The 21265-nt window shown below is 51.4% G+C and overlaps 1 protein-coding gene across 1 annotated transcript; it reads right to left on the minus strand.

The window, feature by feature from the left end:
• Positions 1-6022: 6022 nt before the first annotated feature.
• Positions 6023-20188, minus strand: HDAC3 (histone deacetylase 3). The gene is made up of 15 exons (XM_030504109.1): positions 19930-20188; positions 19715-19797; positions 15814-15956; positions 14011-14092; positions 13037-13093; positions 12890-12945; positions 10853-10986; positions 10497-10577; positions 10338-10411; positions 10068-10132; positions 9260-9349; positions 9080-9138; positions 8617-8696; positions 8100-8257; positions 6023-7250 (listed from the first exon to the last, which is right to left on the minus strand). The coding sequence occupies exons 1-15, from the start codon at positions 19982-19984 to the stop codon at positions 7181-7183; spliced, it is 1287 nt and encodes a 428-aa protein (XP_030359969.1). The 5' UTR covers positions 19985-20188; the 3' UTR covers positions 6023-7180.
• Positions 20189-21265: the final 1077 nt, after the last annotated feature.

Genomic DNA, 21265 nt, shown 5'->3' on the forward strand with positions numbered 1-21265 from the left:
CTGCCATTGCTGGCACCCACCCAAGCCTGCAGTGTCAGCAGGGAAGGGGTTTTTTGGGAGGCAGGAATAGAGGAGCACTACATGATCATAACAGGAATGGGCTGAGAGCACAGGGCAGGAAGGGGGTGCACCGGAGAGATGGGGGCTCCCCACAGCAGAGGGGTGCAGAGAGGGGCTCGCACAATGCTACAGAGATCTCTGACACTTCTAATGATATAACCCACTGCTAATCCCTTTTCCTGCTCTCAAAACGCCTGACAACCAAGCACCCAAAAGGCTGGGGGGCAAATGCTGCCTTTGTGTGCCAGGGCAGGTGATTTCTCTCTGCGCCCCCCCATTCCCCCCAGCAGCAGATGGAGGCCCCCCCTCCCAATTATGGTCTTGTCACAGGCATTGAAAAGAAAGACAAATGTCCCAAAGAAAGCTGTCTGACAGGACAAAGGATGCTGGAAATGGGAGCTGAGCTGTTCTTTCCAGGTTCGGGGGGGGGGGGGGGGGGCAGAAGGGGGGGCACAACAGAAGCGGGGGCTGGCAGTGCGCAGGATGGGATGCGCACGCAGCCAGCACTTCCCGTCTTTGTCTGGAAAAGGAGGTCGCGGGGGGAGAGATGGGGGATGCAGGGGAGGATGCAGGGAAGGATGCGGGACTGCGTCAGCCGCTCGTCAGCAAAGCAGCTGATCTCTTCTCCCAATCCCAAGCCTCTGAGCTCATTCCCAGGCAGCGAGCCAAGGCGGCTCAACTGCGCACACCTGGCGGATGAAAACAACACTGCAAGGGACCTGGGAAGGGGAACACACAGCCGGGGGGCACAGAGAAACCCCCCGGTTTTTACAGCCAGAAAACCCCCAAATCCCCATGAGGCGAAAATAAACCCTTGGGGATCCCTGTCCCTAACCTCAGTTTCACCCAGGAGCTTCTTGAAGCTCAAATTGCAAATAAAATCACTGCCTAACACTGATGTTCCAGTGTGAACACGGGGGATGAGCATTAAGGGGTACCACAGGCAGAGTCCAGCTCCCAGGGTCTCCCAGTAAGCAGCACACAGTGGTGCAAGTCCACCAGTAACACCCCAAGTGCTTCTTGCAGTGGCAGCAGCCTGGGACAGGCAGGAGCTGCACCCCAGAGCTGCTTGCACCCATCACCTGCAGCACCCCCAGAAGTGAGCACCCACAATGGGGGCAGCAGCAGCTCCTCGCTCCCAAGGAGGCAGCCCTGGGTGACAGTATGACCTCACTCCCACTTACTTTTCCATGTGTCCTCTGTTAGAAACACCACCTCCACCTGGAAAAATACCTGCACCAGGATGTCTGCTGCAGCTGGAGCAGGCCGGGTGCCCTGGGGATGGCACTGCAAGGGCAGGAAAAGTGCTCCTTGCCCTGGAGTGTAACTAAAGGTCAGTCCAAGACATACAGGTAACACTATTGCCTGTTGCAAGGTGAAAACATCAGCTGGTAAAATACACTACAGAAACTTTGTGAGCTGGTTGCAGTTCTTCTCTCCACACTCTGATACATACATGTGGGAAAGAGCAGGAACATACAAACACCCCTCAGACCAACCAACACTGTACCTGCTCTTGTAGATTGTATACGTGTGATAAGGAGTGACTTCGGTTTCTAGAAACTCCAGGGAACAGGCTCAAAACTCTCTCCTAAGCCATGATACAGAGATTTAACACAAGATCTGGGGAGAAAATTCTCCAAACAAACAGGTTCTGCCTCCTTTAAAAAGCAAATGAACATATAGTTTCCCACCAGCACCATTTCCAGAGTCCTGTAAATGTACAGAGATGCTGTCAGTGTGTGTTTCCCAGCAGCACTCTGGGAGAAACGAGGAAGCAAGAGCAGGGAGAAGGTTAAGGGATAACAGCCACCAGCTCCAATGAGGGAAATCCTGACTTGATGCAAGGAGAATGTGAAAATCTTTGCAAGGGTGGTTAAACACCAGCAAGGGAGCCCAGTTCCATCCTTGGATCTCTGTCCTTGAAGAGATTCAAACTTGACTGCAAAAGGCCCTGAGCAATCTCTAACTTTCAGGTCGGCCTTACTTGGAGCAGGACAGATGGACCAGAGACCTCCAGAGGACCCTTTGAATCAGAACCGTTCTGTGATGCTGGAAGCATGCCTGGTGAGCTCCCCCCATCCGTTCTCCTCAGTGGACACTTCTGAACCAGGACTTACCAGCTCCTGGGTTTGGGGACAAACTTCTCCATTTTGTCTGAGAATATTCCTGAGCAACAGAGGAAGAGAGAAGTTTCTGTCCCTGGTCACTGTCACTTGCTCAGCCAATGCTGCACAACAGGCATGGATGCTCGAGGAAGAGAGAAGCTACAGCTGCAGAATCCTGAAGGCCTTTGCCTTACCAGAGAGAGGTGATGGAGCTGGGGACACTGGGCTGCAGAAGGACAAGGGAAGGAGGTATTGGCTAGAGGAGACAACACTTGTGCAGCGAGACATCTGTGAGCAAGAGAAAGTGATGGCTGCAGCATCCTGGAAATCTGGAGACATGAAGAGCACACAGGGATGCTTTAAATGCATTTGTGAGCACCTGAAGGGCCTGGTGAAGCTGGAGCAGACATTTTGGGAGCTCTGCCACAGTGCTGGGCAGCATCTGCACAAACCCCCAAAGTTTCATTTGGAGGAAAGCTTTGGTTTGGGTCACATAAGGTATTCAGGGCCCTGACCCCTGGCTGGTTGTATACAGCATCGCTCTTTGTTAGTGATATCTTAAGGCTTCTGTGTGTTAGGAGCTAAATACTTTCCGGATCTGGTCTTCTGGAGCTAAGGAGTCACAGACTTCCAGCAAAGCTCTGAATTTTATTAGGTGGATAAGAAATTGACTGAATGGCTGCATCCAAAGGGTTAGTCAGTGGCTCAATGTCCAAATGGAAACTGATAACATGTGGTGCCCCTCAGAGGTCCATACTGAGACCTACACTATGTAATATCTTATCAGTGACTTGAGACAGTGGGATTGAGTGCACCCACAGCTTGGACTCACCTGCAGGCTGGCCGAGTGGGGCAGGTGATGCACTTGAGGGAAGAGATGCCATCCAGAGGGACCTGTGCAGGCTGGAGTGTGCCATACAAACCACATCATGTTCAGTGAGGTCAAGTGCAAGGTCTGACCTGGGTGAGGGCAATCCCCAGTGTCAGTACAGGCTGGGGAATGAGTGGATTGAGAGTAGTGCTGCAGAGAAGGGCTTGGGCATGCCGGTGGTGACAAATGGAACAAGACTGGCAGTGTTCTACAGGAAACCTGGAGAGGGGCTTTGGACAAGGGCCTGTAGGGACAGGACAAGGGGAATGGTTTTAACCTGCCTGAGGGGAGATTGAGATGAGCTCTGAGGCAGAAGCTCTTCCCTGTGAGGGTGCTGAGGCGCTGGCACAGGGTGCCCAGAGGAGCTGTGGCTGCCCCATCCCTGGCAGTGTTCAAGGCCAGGTTGGACACAGGGGCTTGGAGCAACCTGCTCTAGTGGAAGGTGTCCCTGCCTGTGGCAGGGGATTGGAACTGGATGAGCCTTAAGGTCCCTCCCAACCCAAACCAGGCTGGGATTCTATGTGTGCTCTCAGCCCAGAAAGGCAATTGGATCCTGGGCTGCATCACCAGCCATGTGAGCAGCAGGTCAAGGGAGGGGATTCTCCCCCTATACTGTGCTCTGGGTGAGATTCCCAGGGGCACCACATCCAGCTCTGGGGTGTCCAGCACACAACAGTCACGGATCTGTGACAGCGGGGCCAGAAGAGGCCACAGAAACAGTTTGAGAGATGAAACAACTCTGTTGTGGAGAGAGGCTGAGAGCTGGGGGTGTTCAGCCTGGGGAAAGGCTCAAGGGAGACCTTAGAGCAGCCCTTCAAGAAAAAAAAGGGGCTTTTAAGACAGGTTGAGAAAGACTTACCAGGATCTGTTGTGACAGGGCAGGGGGCAATGGTTTTAAACTGAAACATTCAGGCTGGACATGCGAAATGTTTGACAATAGGGGTGGTGAGGTACTGGAACACATTGCCCTTGGAAGTCAGGACTCTGCTCCCCAAAAATCCACCCCCCAGGCCTGCAGCATCTGGTGTCCAAAAGCTCTGCCCTGACACCAGTACCGGGTCCCAGGAGCAAGAGGTGGAACAGAAATGCTTCCCCCCACTTCAGATGTCACCTCTCTGCATCTCTGGGTCCTGTTGCAGGGTTTCTCCCCACACTCACTGTTCATGCTGGGCGCACTCAGCGCTGCTGCACCCTGGGTTTGCTCTGGGGAACTGAGACAGGATGGAGCTGCCCCCTGAGGTCCCTTCCAACCCAAACCAGCCTGGGATCCTATGAGACTGTGGTCCTGATTTCCCATGCTCACCTATGGATGCACAAACTTTCTCCCAGCTCATCCTACACCTCCTATGGAAGAACCAGAGCTGCAATAGCAGCAGCAGTTTAATGAAGTCTGGGTTACTGCATTTTGGGGCTGGGTGGGGGCCTAAGGTTCAGCACAGCTCCCAGTGGGGGGGCACAATCCCAGCCCATCACCTTTCCAGGCCACCTTCAGCTCCAACCCGCTCCAACCCGCTGCAGTGGGATTGGGGATAACCCTGAGCCTGAGTTATTAACCAAGGGGCACTGATTTTAACCTGAGGGCAGTTCTGGATCGATCCCCTGCCTCTGGTGTGCTCTGCAGGAGCTGCATCGCACTGGGGTCCCCCTGAGCTCTCCCAGAGCACAGCCAGGATTCTGCTCCCCCCCAGAATCCACCCCAGACCTGAAGCCCCCCCGACAGGCCCTCGCCACGGCTGGAAGCGCAGGCGGCAGCAGCACACAAAGCCTCCGTACACAGCAAGAGATCCATCTGCCACCTGGTGGCCAAAAGCAGCTCTGCACCGTGACCCGGATTGCAGGGAGATGGGCCTGAAACGGGAAGAGCATCTCCAACGGGACAAGCACACCCTGCTCGGCTGCAGAACCCCCCCTGTGCCACCCCTCCTGTCCTACAGACCTGCGGGTCACAGCACAGCAACACAGAGCTTCAAAGAGCCCCTATATGTTTTCCTTCATGCAGGTTAATTCTGTCCCAGGAGGAAACTCTTTGCCAGGTTCCCAGATCCTGTGGACATCTCATAGAATCCTAGAATGGTTTGGGTTGGAAGGCACCTTAAAGCTTAAAGATCCATCTAGCCCTGTGCCCACCTGCAGTGACCAAATGACAAAGGCAGGAATGGCACAAGCACAGGGCAAGCACACAGCAAAGCTTCTCCAGAGCACTCACCCAGCCACCACCAACCTGAACCCAGAAGTGTCTCTATATTAACAGGCTTGATTTCTCCCCTTCCCAGTCCCTTTTCGAAGCCACATTCACAGTACCCAATGACAAAAGCTTGCACAGCTCACCTTTGTGTGTGCAAAGCAACCTCCTCCTCCTTGAGCTGGCCCCTTGCTAGCTTAATGTGATGCTCCTCTCATGTTTGGAGATACTGTCTCCAACACTCATGGGTTTATAGCCCTCATGGCTCCTTTACGAGCCCAGTTCTCTCCGCAGCTGAGGGATCCGCTTCCATCGAGTCATTCCTTGCATAGCAGCAGTGCTGTACCTCTGACCATCCTTCTCCCCACCTATTCTAATTCTACCCTAACTTACTCCTCTGGGTACCCAGTGGGAGTAACCCTGCCTGCTTCATGCTGTAGTTACACAAACTACAAAGCAGTCACCAACAACGGCTTTAGGAAAGTGAGACTACAAAGAGCAGGCTCTTATAGAAACTGCAACTCAAAGAAACCATGACACCTCAAACAACTGCAGCAAAGGTTTCTTGAAGGAGCTCTGCAGCTTCCTGCAAAGCTTTTACTGGACTCAGAAGCATGAGCAGGAGTGTCTACCACCTCCTGTAAGGGAATTCACTCCTCAAACTCACCAGCTTATACTTTAAGGAGCTGAACACCCTCTGTTCATTCAGAGGACACTACCCTGCTGGGGATGATCCTCATGTTCTCAATCTTGAGAGGACAGGAGCCAAAAGGTGTGAGCATTAAACAGACAAACAACAGATCAGGTAAGAAAAATACTGCCTCTTCTTTTAATGTTTAAAGACCTCAGTAAACAAACAGAACAGTACAGACAGAGGCTAAAGCCCTCCCGCCTCCCCAGACATGCTCCAAACCAGGTACCAGGTGATGACTTGGGAGGAGGAGCAGCAAAGTCTGGAATTTGAGGGATGGCCGAGGGAAATCTCTGCTGTGTAAGGGCAAGTAAGCAGGACCTGGAGGAAGCAGCTTCCCTCATCCATAAGCAGTGTAACATCTTACAGTCAAGAGGGAATGGTTTCCACTCGGAGCGAGCAGCCCAAATCTCTTGCTAACACAGGGCCATGTGTGACCTTGGAAAACACAGCTGGAAACTATATTAGAGGTGCAAGACATTATGTACTGACCTTGGCAGCCAAACCTCTGCTCCAGCGATTTTAGCCTCTTGAAGAATAAAGAAAAGAGGGAAGTTAGGTCCAACTCAAAGTGTTGCAGTACTCATTTGGAACACAAAACTGAGGGGAGAGGAGAAGAGAGGAACAAGACTATGCTCTGCATCCGTTCCTCCATCCTGCTCCATCAAGCTGCTCCCTGTCCCAGGGACTCTCCCAACCCCTATCCCACAACTGGCCTTGTCTTCTTGAACAGTTTTCCTTGAGCTGTGGAGTATCAGATGGTTAGGAGGGACATCAGGAAGCAACTTTCAGTGCAGGCTTCAGAGGACAGGCAACTGGGTACCTGAACGGTGGGCTGGGGAGAGCAGGATGGATCAGGTGCTGCTGCAGAAGAGAGGCAGAGATCGTAGGCACAACCCACTCCAGCTCCCTGCTGCTGGCAAGAGCCTGCACGGGAGCTATGGGAGGTGAGGAACCACCACGGGTCAGGCTCTGAAGGCAGCTGCATGGCTGCAGTCAGTACACAGCACAGATCCAAGTGCTACTTGAATTCCCATATTCCAGAGCAGAGACAACTGGAACCGTAACATGTGGTGGAAAGGAAGGCGCACGTTTCCCTGCTCTCTGCCTCTCCAGGCAGCAGAAGCCTGCAGTGGTGGTGTTTCTGCTGCCACCACATGCAATCAAATTCAAAGGGAGGGCTAACTGGCTCCTACACCAGTTACCTGCTCCAAGCACCCATGTCCAATGTGGGACCCTCCACAGTCCAGAGCCCCACAGCAGAGCTCTCAGATCTCAACATCACTCTCTTTGTCGTTATCGTGGTCACCATCATAGAACTCGTTGGCAGCTTCAGGCCTGAGGGAGAGACAGTCACCATCAGCAAGGAGAGCCCCAGCACCCTGGAGGCCACAGAAGAATGCTTAAGTCCCACCACTGAAGGTCAGGAGATGCCCTGCACCCAAACACCCCATGACATGTTCTGTGAGGAGACCACATGTTTCTAGAGAGAGGCTCTCTGGATAAAACCAGACTTGGAAGTGATTTAGTATCTGTTGTAGGAAACAGATGGTCTCCAGTATATCATCTGCTCATTCTACCCATGGCAGGTCGAAGGAGATGATCCTGCCCCTCTACTCTGCTCTCGTGAGACCTCACTTTGAGTATTGTGCACAGTCCTGGTGTCCTCAACATAAAAAGGACATGGAGCTGTTGGAGCAAGTCCAGAGGAGCCCACGAGGATGATCAGGAGCTGGAGCACCTCCCATATGAAGACAGGCTGAGAACATTGGGGCTGTTCAGCCTGGAGAAGAGAAGCTGTGTGGAGATCTCAGAGCAGCTTCCAGTGTCTGAAGGGGGCTACAAGGATGCTGGGGAGGGACTCTTCATTAGGGACTGTAGTGGTAGGACAAGGGGTAATGGGTTCAAACTTAAACAGGGGAAGTTTAGATTAGATAAAAGGAAGAAGTTCTTTACTGTGAGGTTGGTGAGGCACTGGAATGGGTTGCCCAAGGAAGTTGTGAATGCTCCAACCCTGGTGGTGTTCAAGGCCAGGTTGGATGGAGTCTTGGGTGACATGGTTTAGTGCAAGGTGTCCCTGCCCATGGCAGGGGGGTTGGAACTAGATCATCTCAAGGTCCTTTCCAGCCCTAACTATTCTATGATGCTATAAAGGGAAGCCCCTTTCTCCAGAACAGGATCTGGTACCTGCTGTAGTTTTCCTCAGAGCCTCTTTCCTCTGGATCAGGCTCATCTGTGCGATCGTAGCTGAGCAAGTCAGAAGGGACATCATGGATCTGCACGCTGGGAGCATGGTTCAGCATCTTCAAGTTCTCAAATATCGTCTGCCTGATCTGGTCCAAGTACTGTGTAGAAAAAAGAGAGAGAGATGACCACAGTGAGATGTGGCAGTGCACATCAAGCACTGCTACCTGCCTGCACCATCTGTGTGGTAGCCATGAGAAACAAATGTGTGCAAAAAGCTGCTTATCAGAGCAGAGGAGGTGGGAGAGTTAATTCAATCACTGAAACTCAAGCACACACAACCCAGCAAGGTTTTCAGATGCTGTGAGACTTTCTGACATCCCAGAGGAAAGGTTCTGCTTGTTCTTGGTCAGTTTTCTGCCCCACAAGAATTCCTTGCCTGGAATTCACAGGGCAGAGCATCAACCACAGGGTTTTGCTAGTACCCAGCTGATACTGCGACAAGGCTGCAAGGACTTACCTGCCTGGAGTTCTGATTTTCAATCCTTGTACTGACATCAGGATGAAGGGTGAAGTCTGGAGCGAAGTATTCAAAGTACTCTGTGATGGAATGAGAGAGAGTTACAGCACGGAGGCAAGGGAACCAGCCCACAGTGCTCTGCAGAGAGCAGAGCTCACTCCCACCATGCTAGGAGGGACCAGACCCTAAAAACCAGAGTGATGTACAGCTCTGCATCCACAAGGAATTGTACGAAACAGAGCCAGCAAAAGAAACACTCAGGTCACTAAGCAGGAAACAATCTGGATTAAATGATACATGACACAGTAACGGTGTGTCTGCCCAGGAAAGTGAGTGGTAGGAGACAATCAAGGCCACTTTGGTCCTTATCTTATCTCTAGCCAATGCAGAATAGAAGTGTTAATTCCTCAGTTGATATAACAAATAGCTCAGCTCGTGAGGAAATAACAAAACTCCAACTTACCACTGTAAGGGAGCTCTTCACTAATGGCTTCATCTACAAGCAATGATGTTTCATAAGTCCTGAAAACATAACATGGAGTAAGATGAGCTCAGTTCAGAGAAAGCTACATGGTGCATGAAGGGACACAGCCCATAGCAACTGCCTAACCAGTGACCTTCCATAAGCAGAGAAGAGACCCACCAGCATCGTGCCACATTGCGGACTGTGTAACCGCCTCCTCCCAGCACCAGCAAGGGGATGTTGAAGCTCTTCACATACTCCACACACTCCCTAGAAATCCCAAAAGAAAAATGCAGCACACGTGCTGTTAATTGCAGCACACATCCATGTGTCAGACATGTCACTATGCACTAAAACACCACTACATAGAATCCCAGACTGGTTTGGGTTGGAAGGGACCTTAAAGCTCCTCCAGCTCCAACCCCCTGCCACGGGCAGGGACACCTTCCACTAGAGCAGGTTGCTCCAAGCCCCTGTGTCCAACCTGGCCTTGAACACTGCCAGGGATGGGGCAGCCGCAGCTCCTCTGGGCACCCTGTGCCAGTGCCTCAGCACCCTCATGAGGAAGAGCTTCTGCCTAATGTTTAATCTGGGTCTCCCCAGAGTACAGTAGGGGGGACAATCCCCTCCCTTGACCCGCTGCTCATGCTCTGGGGGTGCAGCCCAGCACAGGGCGGGAGGGTCTGGGCTGTGAGCACACAATGCCAGGTCCCACTGTCAGCAAGACTGGTGTGATACACCTGAGTTCAGGGCTTCCACCCAGGCAGCCTGAACCATGTGCTACTCTGTGAGCCAGCAACTTGTACAAAGCCTCATTCTGAGACCCCCTCCTGTCACATCGGAGTTAGAAAAAGCCCAAAAAACCTGCTGGTGCTGCTGGAAGGCTGAAGTCAAAGCTCAATCCTCACAGCAGAGGACTCATGAGAGCCCTTCAGACTAAAGGATGGTCTTTCAACCACCTGCTCTGCCCCAGCCCTGCTGTACTTACCCATGTCCTCTTATACTGAGGTTAAAACAACCCAAACGGTCACAACCCAGAGAATCAGCACCGCACTGGGGAGCAGAAAAACAACAACAGAGTTTTTGCTACAGAGGCATTGCTTTCCAGACACGTATCAGTATTTCCACCCCTTGTCCATCCTTATTCACCAGAAGGTAAGGACAGCAGCACCAAACACCAACCCTGACCCCCCAGGAACAGAGGGTAACACACAGGTAGCAGCCCACTCCAACCTCAAAGGGATGAATACACTCTTACCTGCAGCACTATGCAGGTGGGCTGATAGTAATCCACCACCTGGTTAATGACTGGCTGGAAGAGGTGTTTATAACCTGTGGAGAGAAAGGTAGATATGGCATGGCTATGGAGAAGGAGCAGCAAACACCCGGGCAAGGGGAAGCAGCAGGGAACACCTACTTTGGTCATCAATGCCATCCCGTAGAGGCACATTGAGACAGTAGTAACGCCCGCTCTCTGCACCAACTTCATACATGTCACCTGGCCAGGGAAAGACACGAGAGTCACACCAGCTCTGAGGCTTCAGAGGTGTGGAAAGGCCAGATCTGGTCAGGGTTGAGATCTCTTAACCTAGCTAGCATCCCTCTTTTTAACAAATAACACTTCTGTTCCTCTGTGACTGCTTTTCCATGCCCTCTCTCCCATCGTTTCTCCCTGCAGCTCTAATTTCATGGTTTTACACTTTTATACTCCAGCAGAGCTTCCAAAGGATTCTGAAGCAAGGCCAGGCTCACACTATAAGGCAAAATACATACCTGTACCAGGAAAGAAATAGTTCCCGTATTTATGAAATGACACTGTCATGACACGGTCTGTCAAGTAGAAAGCCTCCTGCACCCCATCTCCATGGTGGATGTCAATATCAATGTACAGCACACGTGGGTGATATCTGTTGAACACAGGAGGAAATAGCATTACTGTCTGCACCAAAGCCAACCTCGCTGCTCCCCATATCCCTTAGCATCACCTGGCACTCTGACCACCACCACCACCATCCATCCATAAGCCACTCACCAAAAGAACTCACCTGAGCGTGTATCAAATCAATAGGAGACATTTTATAGAGTCAAACATGCCCCACCACTAAAACATTTTCTTCTGATGTGCTTCAAATAGATACTAGAACAAAGGGGTTTCAGATGGGGCCAGAAAGGTCTTGGGAAGCAAATGTTGAAGAGAACCTATTTTACAGAATCACAGAATGGTTTGGGTTGGAAGGGACCTTAGAGATCGTCTGGTTCCAACCCCCTGCCATTGGTTGCAGGTTTTTGTTCCCTCTACAAACAAGATGCCGTTAGTAAATTATTAAGAGCTCCAGTACTTTATAATCATATGAGGAAATGAAAGATAAGCTAGCCAAGGAGGAGGCACAACACCTACTTCCTCCATGTACCAGAGCATTGGCAGCAATATGTCCCAGCTGATGAGCACCAAAACCACCAGACTGGACTAAATTTACTTGAGAAGCAGCCTGCTGGGTCACAGAGACAGAGGGTAGAGAAGTGGAGATCATCACAAGTAAATGCACTGGGGTAATAGTCAAATGCAACTCTAGTCTGGAGCCAGGTTGAGAGAGCTGGGCTGGGTCAGCCTGGAGAAGAGAAGGCTCCTGAAGGGGACACCTTAGAGCAGCTCCAGGGCCTAAAGGGGCTACAGGAAACCTGGAGAGGGGCTTTGGACAAGGGCCTGTAGGGACAGACCAAGGGGAATGGCTTTAACCTGCCAGAGGGGAGATTGAGATGAGCTCTGAGGCAGAAGCTCTTCCCTGTGAGGGTGCTGAGGCGCTGGCACAGGGTGCCCAGAGAAGCTGTGGCTGCCCCATCCCTGGCAGTGTTCAAGGCCAGGTTGGACACAGGGGCTTGGAGCAACCTGCTCTAGTGGAAGGTGTCCCTGCCCGTGGCAGGGGGTTGGAACTGGATGAGCTTTAAGGTCCCTTCCAACCCAAACCAGTCTGGGATTCTATGATACTACAGTCTCCCATGAGGGGTAACTGGGCTGTATTTGAAGCCTCTGGCATATGACACTCATGTAAGACTAGAAGATGGGTGCACAGAGATACACAGATCTGAGGTTCCAAACGCAGAGCAGGAAGACTGGCAGAGAGGAAGGAGGTACAGGACACCCCAGTACATCCCATACACCTGACTTTGAGAGCAAGCAGGCTTGTCACCAGTCACATAATTATTGTCTGGTCAACCCCAACTCTTTTAACTCCATAATATCATGTCTTAGATTCAGGGACAAGGAGGGCATTTGAGAGTACTAAACCCCCCCCCCTTAATCGCAGATCAATCCAGGAAATGGAAGGTATTTCTGTAACTCTTGTATTCTGAATTTACTGTTCATTTTCTAATAAGAAAAGTCATCTCTCTTCTACTCAAAGCAAGTGTCCTTTAATCATCCATGTGTTGCTCAAGTCCTGTTCTTAAGCCACTCAAGCAAATCAAGACAGATTTGAGTCATTTAACTGTCTCCTGTGAGCCATAATTTGCGTTTACCTACAAGATGCTCACTATGGCAAAAGTGCTGAGACTCAGGAGACCCTGAAATGAGCATTTCACAGATGGATGAGAAATGGAACTGAAGAACTCTTTTGTATCTCTTAACCTGCATGCAGTGAAACTGGAGTCAGGTATCCCAATTCTCAAGCCCCACTTCTTGTATCTGAAGAAGCCAGGACAACAGTTGAGTTGTTGGCCTTCCTGGATACTAGAAAGGCAAACGAGGGGAGCAGAGAGAAAAGGGAAACCACAGCCAACCCGGACAGGACTGCACTTGCCCCAGGTCCTTACTTGAGCAGCTCCAGGATGCCGATAACTATGTCGTTAACATAACAAAACCCAGAAGCCTGCAAGAGAGAGCAAACAGAACAGCATTAGAACAGGATCAGCACAGAGCTGGGGCCTCAACAGGTCAGGAATACACATTTGCCTCATTACCTCAAACTTCTTGGCATGATGCAGGCCCCCTGCCCAGTTTATTGCAATGTCACAGATCTACGAAAGGAAAGGTCGGTTAGTTTCAGGTGACAATGTGCTAAGAACAACCTTGCACCCACTTCAACCTGCCCATCCCTGTGGCACACAAACACCCTTCTGTCCATTCCTTTGCTTATGGAGGATGGTTTGGGTTGGAAGGGACCTTAAAGCTCATCCTGTTCCAAGCCCCTGCCACGGGCAGGGACACCTTCCACTAGAGCAGGTTGCTCCAAGCCCCTGTGTCCAACCTGGCCTTGAACACTGCCAGGGATGGGGCAGCCACAGCTTCTCTGGGCACCCTGTGCCAGCGCCTCAGCACCCTCACAGTAACTGGTTTTGGTTACACCATGTCCATACTGGATTAGTCCTGTGCTCTACATTCCCTGCTAGAGTAGAGATCATCTCTCACCACCACTGCTCCCTCCCCAGCCAGCAGCAGGCCCAGCATGAGGCACATACCATTTGTTCCTGCACTTGTTCTTCCTGCTCATTAGACCTTTCTCAGGTCTCCAACAGACTCAAACCTATGTAGATTATTTTTTTCCACCCTCCTGGACCCTCTTCTTCAGACCTTCTGCCTGGGCTCATTTAGTGCATGTCCATAGGACAGACCTAGCAGCACTCTTGGTCTCCCAACAGCCAGTTTCACTGAGGACCCCAGGTTCGTTCCACAATGCTGAGAGAACTTTTTGACTTTCCTGTATGCAGCATCAGTATCCTCTGACTCCCTTCAGATTAAACATCTACTGAATGGTTGCCTCTGACAGTACAGAAATGGTCTTAAGCTTAGACCTACAGCACTAGGTATTTACACTGCAGCACAGCAGTGCTGGCTATGCTGCTTTACAGAACAAAGCCAGGAGGTTCTTCTTAAATTAAACACCAGTTGGCTTTTATGGTGGTGTTTCAAAAGATAAGGTCAGCAGCTCCATTACCTTGTTGTTCAGCTGTGTTGCTCCTTGCAGGGAGGCGCCGGTATAGCGAGAGCAAAATTCAAAGAGGCCTGGAAACACTGGGCTGGAAAAGAAACCATGATTCAAACACAGGACACCACCTTGTTCTCCGGAGCAAAGCTAGGAATAAACCTGTCCAGGGACATCATCTGCGCAAGATAAAATCTCACTCTCTGTGAAAGAGTTAATCTGGGGTCACTCCAACTCTGCTTATAACACACTGAAAGCCAGCAGGGAGCAATTTGGCTGCAAACACAATGGGAAACTCTGAGTTTCATAATGATCACCAAAGCTTCCAAGCCAGCCTTGACAAGGCTTCCCTGCTCACAACCATGCTGGAGTCTGTCCTGCAGCCTTGCTGACATGGGCCCAGAGCTGGGACATGATGCAAGATGCTGCTCCAGGAGAGGGAAGAGCTGGTCTGCTCCTACACTGTCTCCCCCATGGCTGTACCTGGAAGATCCTGCCCCTGCTCTGCTTCCAGGCACGCAGCCCTGCATGCCGTGCACTGCAACTGGAGACGAACCCTAGAATGGTTTGGGTTGGAAGGGACCTTAAAGCTCATCCAGTTCCAACCCCTGCCACAGGCAGGGACACCTTCCACTAGAGCAGGTTGCTCCAAGCCCCTGTGTCCAACCTGGCCTTGAACACTGCCAGGGATGGGGCAGCCACAGCTTCTCTGGGCACCCTGTGCTAGCGCCTCAGCACCCTCACAGGGAAGAACTTCTGCCTAAGAGCTCATCTCAATCTCCCCTCTGGCAGGTTAAAGCCATTCCCCCTTGTCCTGTCACTATTTGCCTTTGTTAAAAACCCCTCTCCATGGACATGGCTGGCTTTCTGGGCTGCAAGTGCATACTGCTGGGTCACGTTTAACACTGCTCTTAAGATAGCACTAAGGTCTGATCCATCCCACCATGCAGAGCCAGCAATGGAAGAGTACAGAACCACAGGACATGCAGCCCCTGTGTCACCAGCTGGCTGGCATCATGTCCCACATCTGTGGGCAAGTGATGGCTTAAAGACTACAGGATTTTATTTCCCCTTTCATTTCTGATAAGATGGTGTCTGATTATAGAGAACAGCAAGGTTACAGGATAGTCTTCTGATTCTCAGCCTAAATATTAAAACCCAGGTTATACTGGTATCTTTTTGGGTTAACACTGTTCTCTAGCTAACACAACTCCTCTTATGTTAGTACCTAGAGCTTTCCCCTCCACAGAGTACATAAGAACAATCTTACTCTCTGACAGCCCTTATAACCCAGACAAGGCATATTGCCATTTCCCCAGTCACTCACAGAGCCCTTCCACACATTCTTTCAAGTTTAATCTCTCACAAACATTAAAGGCTGGAATCGAATATTCTCAACAAGATCTCATGTAGTTTTGTACAGAAGATGAGGATCTCCTTAGTTCTACCTGAAACTCAGCCTCTCAAAGCTGCCTTGGATTTAACATGCACATATAAAGGTGGCTAAAATGGCAGGAAATTATTAAAAGAAATAGTTAGCATGTTCAAGAGCTGGAGGCTCTGCAAGAACAAGCAGAGATACCATTAATGCAACAGGCTTACAGCCTAAATGTAGATCTAAGAAGGAGGACTGCAAGATTTAAGGAGAAGGGAAAGGAATTGAGGGAGTTCCAGTAATCTGAGACACACAAGAGGGACACAAACCTCATCCTGGTTAAAAACAATTAAGAAATGGGACATTCTAAATGGGGTTTCTGGACACAGCCATGCAGGAGCACCCCCTTTGTGACTGTGGAGGAGGCGCAGAGCACTCACCAGTCATCCCCCACGTTGAAGGCGTTGAGGCTCTTGGTGAACCCCTGCATGTTGTTGGGACTCACTCTCTGCAGGAAGTCTATGTAGTCCTCAGAGTGGAATCGGCACATGTCATGCTGGGATGCCTGGTATGGTTTGAAAACCTTCAAGAGAAAGGCAAGACTCATTTCCCATCCAAACTCGGGTTTGCTTTGGCTGTGAAAGGTCTCAAGCTAATGGACCAACAACCTGCATGTGGTATACCAAAAACCATCGAAAACATTGGCTTCCTGATATCTGTGTCATTTAAATTCACTCAGTTGCTCAACAAAGCCTGTTCTCATACCAAGTTTTCTTCAAACTAGAGTTTTTTCCTCATTAGGGGCACTATTTACCTGTTTTTCCACAATTTTAAGTCCTTGACATAGGGGTGGTTTCAGTCCCTCTGTTGGAATCGCCTGCAATGGGCTGAGAGTTACTTGCAGAAAGCTCACAGACAAATAGAAGAGTTGCATCAGCTTTGTTTTCTTTGGAAAGCTGGCAGAAATGGTCAGGGAAGTGGATGGATTCAAATTCAAGCCCTTGTGACAATACAGACTTGCCAGTTTGGCACTTAATGCACATACCTCAATATACAGGGAGTTAAAAATTAACACCACATACCTGGCAAGAGGCAATTTGAGTTGCACTAAAAATCAATAATAGATCTTTTATGTGTTTCCCAGTTTATTTTTAATTAAAGCAGGCACTTTATAGAAAAAGTGGAACATGAGGAAAATAGGAGATGCACAAGCTTGTCTCCAAAGGGAAAATTTATGAGGGCAACTGCACCAATGTGCCCGTTTCCTGGGCTAAGCAGGAGAATGTTAGTTTTCAGAGACAAAACATACCCATCATCTCCTTTCCTGAGCTTATTTGTGTGTGGTAATGGAGTTTTCCACATGGATGTGTGGGGTTTGCTGTTTCTCAGAGGCTACTGCTTCTGACAACTCAAAGGAGGAGGATGAGGTAACTCACAGCATGAGCCTGCAGTGCAGCTGCTGAGGAGGAAGGCAAGACCTGACCCCCTAAGGGCTCTCCCAGGAATCCTGATGGCTGATTAAATCAAACAAGACCAAACCCAATGCTAAAGAGCCATAATGGAAAAGAAATACTTCTCAAAGATATCCAGATGATCTCTTGGAGAACAAGAAGTAGGGATCTGTGATTCAAAGTAGACAGGGAAGGGGGTGAAGACCAAAAGCTTCAAGACAGGCTCAGTTGCTGGCAGAGGAAACAACCTGCCTCCTGCCACCCTCTACCCTGCTCCTAGCAATCACAGAATCATAGAATGGTTTGGGTTGGAAAGGACCTTAAGATCATCCAGTTCCAACCCCCTGCCATGGGCAGGGACACCTCGCACTAAACTATATCACCCAAGGCTCTGGTCCAGCCTGGCCTTGAAGACTGCCAGGGATGGAGCATTCGCCACTTGTTTTGGCAGCCTGTGCCAGTGCCTCACCACCCTCACAGTAAAGAACTTCTTCCTTATATCCAACCTGAACTTCTCCTGTTTCAGTTTAAACTTAAGTTCACTGCATTCCTGCGCCACCACAGCCACAGGGAAGCTGGGAAAGGCACGAGGAAGCAAACCCAGCTTTGACAGAATGGCAGACTTTTATTTGGAGGAGGCAGAGAGGGCAGGTAATGATGTAACCACAACACAACCTTAACAGGACCTTTAATAGTCACAGCTGACCACAATCCTGCTTTTATTTGCCCATAACTTTCCCAGTCACTGTCTGTTCAGGAGGAAGCTTCCTCTGCGGTTTTCAGCTTCGAGATGGCATAAGGAGGACATGGAGCTGTTGGAGGAGACTGGAACTGACACGTTTCTGTCTGGCAGCTCTGAACAATCACCACATTTTCACAGCAGCTCATAATTTACCCCTAAGGCATGCTGCAGGTGTGAAAACACAGCACTGAGACATCCTGACTACACTCTCCTCTCCACATCCTCAAAACAAGCCCAACTATTACCAGTTCCCTGCAATCTACAGATGCAAGCAACAGCCCACAACTGAGTTCTACAATCATTTTGAGAGCACAAACCTCAGTCTAACCTCCAAGGTCAGCCAGTTATCATAGAACCATAAAATGGTTTGTGTTGGAAGGGACCTTAAAGCTCATCCAGCTCCAACCCCCTGCCATGGGCAGGGACACCTTCTACTGGAGCAGGTTGCTCCAAGCCCCTGTGTCCAACCCGGCCTTGAACACTGCCAGGGATGGGGCATCCCATCCCTGTTCAGGCTCCTGAGTAACAAGGGAAGCAGCTGGTTTGCAGAGGATCACAAGGAGCAGAACCTGATTGCAGAAGGGTGAGGAACACACATGGGATGCGTACGCACAAAGAAGGAGGACATGGGAAGGTCGTAACATACCTCACAGATCAGAGCAATGGTGGGTTTGTGCCCTCCTTTGTGCCTCTCCATTTGCTAGCTATGCACGATGATGACCATCACAGAAGTGCTCCTCATCTCTTTTAACAGGGTAATTCCCATGAAAAAACACTGTAATGCACTCTAAATGCATGTGTGTGTGTGCCCATGTATGTGTATATGTAAATATATACATATATGTACATAAACCAGAAGTATCTGGAGCTGTAGCTTACAACAAGAAGAACATTCTGGACATGCGCCTTTCCCTAGGGCACATCAAACAGATCACAGACAATAGGCAGCAGCTACACCCAGCCTGTGGACCAGATAGCACAGCCTGGAACCAGGCCAGCCAGGCAGGAATTAAATCACTCAGTGGCCCAAAACAGCTCAGAAGCATCCCCACTGCACTGAAAGCGAGAACAAACCCACAAGAGACTGAAGAAGCTGCCCTAAAATGATCAGCAGCTGCAGGTTTTGATGGGCGTTCTGCACATCAAAATGGGTAAAAGCCACCTCAAAAGGGCCAGAACAGTAGAAGGCTTTCACCATTCCTGCCCTGGTGTTGTATTGTGAGGCATTAAGTTATATGCCCTGTACTTCCGAGAGCTTTTAGTTCACTCTGTGCTGCAAGAAGGGGCAGAAAAGTTAGCACGGATTCTAGCGTAAGGAGCAGGGTTCAACCCTGCTTGCACCAAGTGAAATCAAATAGATGTCAAAAAGGGGTTCCACACATTCATGGCGATATCCCATTATCCCCAAACTAGTTCATTTCTTGAAAGATGCAGATTTAAGTTTGCTTTTTGATTATCGCTCCACGCTGACCACATTTTGTCAGGTTTATACAGGCTACATTTCAGAAAGAGAAAAACTTCACACCAAGAACCAGAGTGCACTTGATTGGGTTGTCTGAGCTGGTTGGGCTACAAAGGCTTTGAAGAGCAGGTTGGACTCTCAGTGATCAGGTGTGAGATGGGATTAGTGAACCCCATTACATCATGAAGGGGAATTTGGAAGCCTCTTGAGGGCTTGATTTCTTTCAGCTTTAACTATTCTACAATCACACAGTCCACAGTGGTCACCAGGTCAACCCTAGAAGGGGCTCCAGAGACAGCAATGTCGCACAGCAGCGCTGCTGCGGCTCCGGGCACACGTTTGAACAAGACACTGACCAGCAATAACGGCACCTTTCAATCAGTGCTAGGTGGTACAGTGAGGGCTCAGGGTGCTTAAAGCCTTGCCTGTAACATCTCCATTACGGGCTGTGCCAAAAGAGGAGCTGAAGCAGAGGCAGCACCGCAGGGAAGCTGTGAAAAGCCGACAAACACGAGCCAACCCCAAACACAGAAGGGGTGAAGCGGGCAGCTCAGCTCCCCATCACCTCCACGCTGAAGCCAGCCCCGGGGGCTGCTCGCCCCGAGCCGCCCCCCGCAGCCCCCTGTCCCCGCCCCCCGCAGCCCCCTGTCCCCGCTCCCAGCCCCGGGAGCGGCCCCGCTGCTTACGATCATCTTCTTGTAGAGCCCGTAGTGCAGGACCAGGCTGTGGGTCAGCGCCAGGCGGTGCGGCTTCATGGGGTGCCCCGCGCCTGCACGGGAAACACACGGCGAGTCAGCGCGGGGGACACCGGCGGCTTCCCCCAGCCCAGCCCAGCCCAGCCCACCCCACCCCGCGACCGGCCCCGGCCCCTCCGCCGCCCGGCCCCGACCCCGGCCCGCACCGTAGTGGAAGTTGCCCACGTCCGGATCGTAGAAATAGGCCACGGTCTTCGCCATGGCGGAGAGGCCGGGACCCGCCGCTCCCGCTCACATCATCACGCCGCGACCGCGCCGCCAGCCCGGCCCGCCCCGAGCGCCGCTAAGAGCGAGCCGGGGCGGGGCGATCACCGCGGCGGCGCCCCCGTGGTCCTAGTGCCGGCCCCGGGCACCCCCCGCCGCACGCCCGCAGTCCCGGCTCGTCCCAGGTGCCCGCTGTAGCCCTACAGGGCCGCCAAGCACGTCACCAGTTACCTCGGGTTGCACCCCAGCCTCATCTCACTGCCCCCCACCAGCCCCCAGCTGCCCCCAGCCAGTCCCAGCTACCGCCCATCACTCCCAGCTGCTCCCAGCTGCCGGCTGGATCCTTTCCCATAACCCTACATCTGCTCCCCATCACCCTTAGCTACCCCTCGCTGATTCCACTTGTCCTCTGGATTCTCTTCTGTAGCCCTACAGCCACCCCACAGTCACCCCCAGCTGCCCCAAGTTACTCCAAGCTGATCCCAGTTCCCCCCTGGATTCTCTTCTGTAGCCTTACGGCTGATCCCACTTGCCCCCTGGATTTTCTTCCGTAGCCCTACGGCTGCCTCCCAGTCACTGCTCACCAGTTACCCCCACTTGTCTCCCAGAGACCCCCAGCTGCCTCAGCCCACCAGCCAAGGGCACGGTGGATGGGGTAGTGGGGTTCCCTTGGGGCACCCAAACCTTGCTGGGATTCATTCCTTTCTGGGGAGCAGCCCCCTGATAGGGGCCGCCACTGCTGGCTGTCACCTGGCCAAGCAGCCCCCCAAGGTCCCACCCTGCCAGAGTGCAGGTCCCCCCTTCAACAACAACCTGCTGGGGTTGGCAGGGATCGGGGGCAGGGAGGCACTGCCGGGCAGGGGGAGGACAAAAGCCCCATGGAAAATTGCTGTGTACAAAACAGCAGCCATGAGGAACAGGAGAAAAACCTTGAACCTCCCCTGGAGCCAGCGAGGGACAGGGCCGGAGCCATGCTGTGAGCGACGGTGGTGGCAAAAACCTGTTCCCTGAGAGCTGGAAAGAAGGAAAGATGAAACGAGCAGGTAGCCTTGTCCAAAGGCTTGGAAAACAAATTAGCCAAAATCAATGCTTGGCAAACTCTTGGCGCTGCTGGTTTCCTGCCTGATCACTTCCCGCGGGCAGGAAGCTGGGGGAGAAGGATGCTGAGCTGGAGGCAGGCTGCCCAAATCACTTGCAATAAACTGGGGTCTCAGAGAGCAGCAGGCAAAGAGCAAGGATGCCCAAGGGGCATGCCAAGAGCTGGATAAGGATGGAGAA

The sequence above is a fragment of the Strigops habroptila genome, chromosome 12 (genome assembly GCF_004027225.2).
Source record: "Strigops habroptila isolate Jane chromosome 12, bStrHab1.2.pri, whole genome shotgun sequence".
Classification (NCBI taxonomy): Eukaryota; Metazoa; Chordata; class Aves; order Psittaciformes; family Psittacidae; genus Strigops; species Strigops habroptila.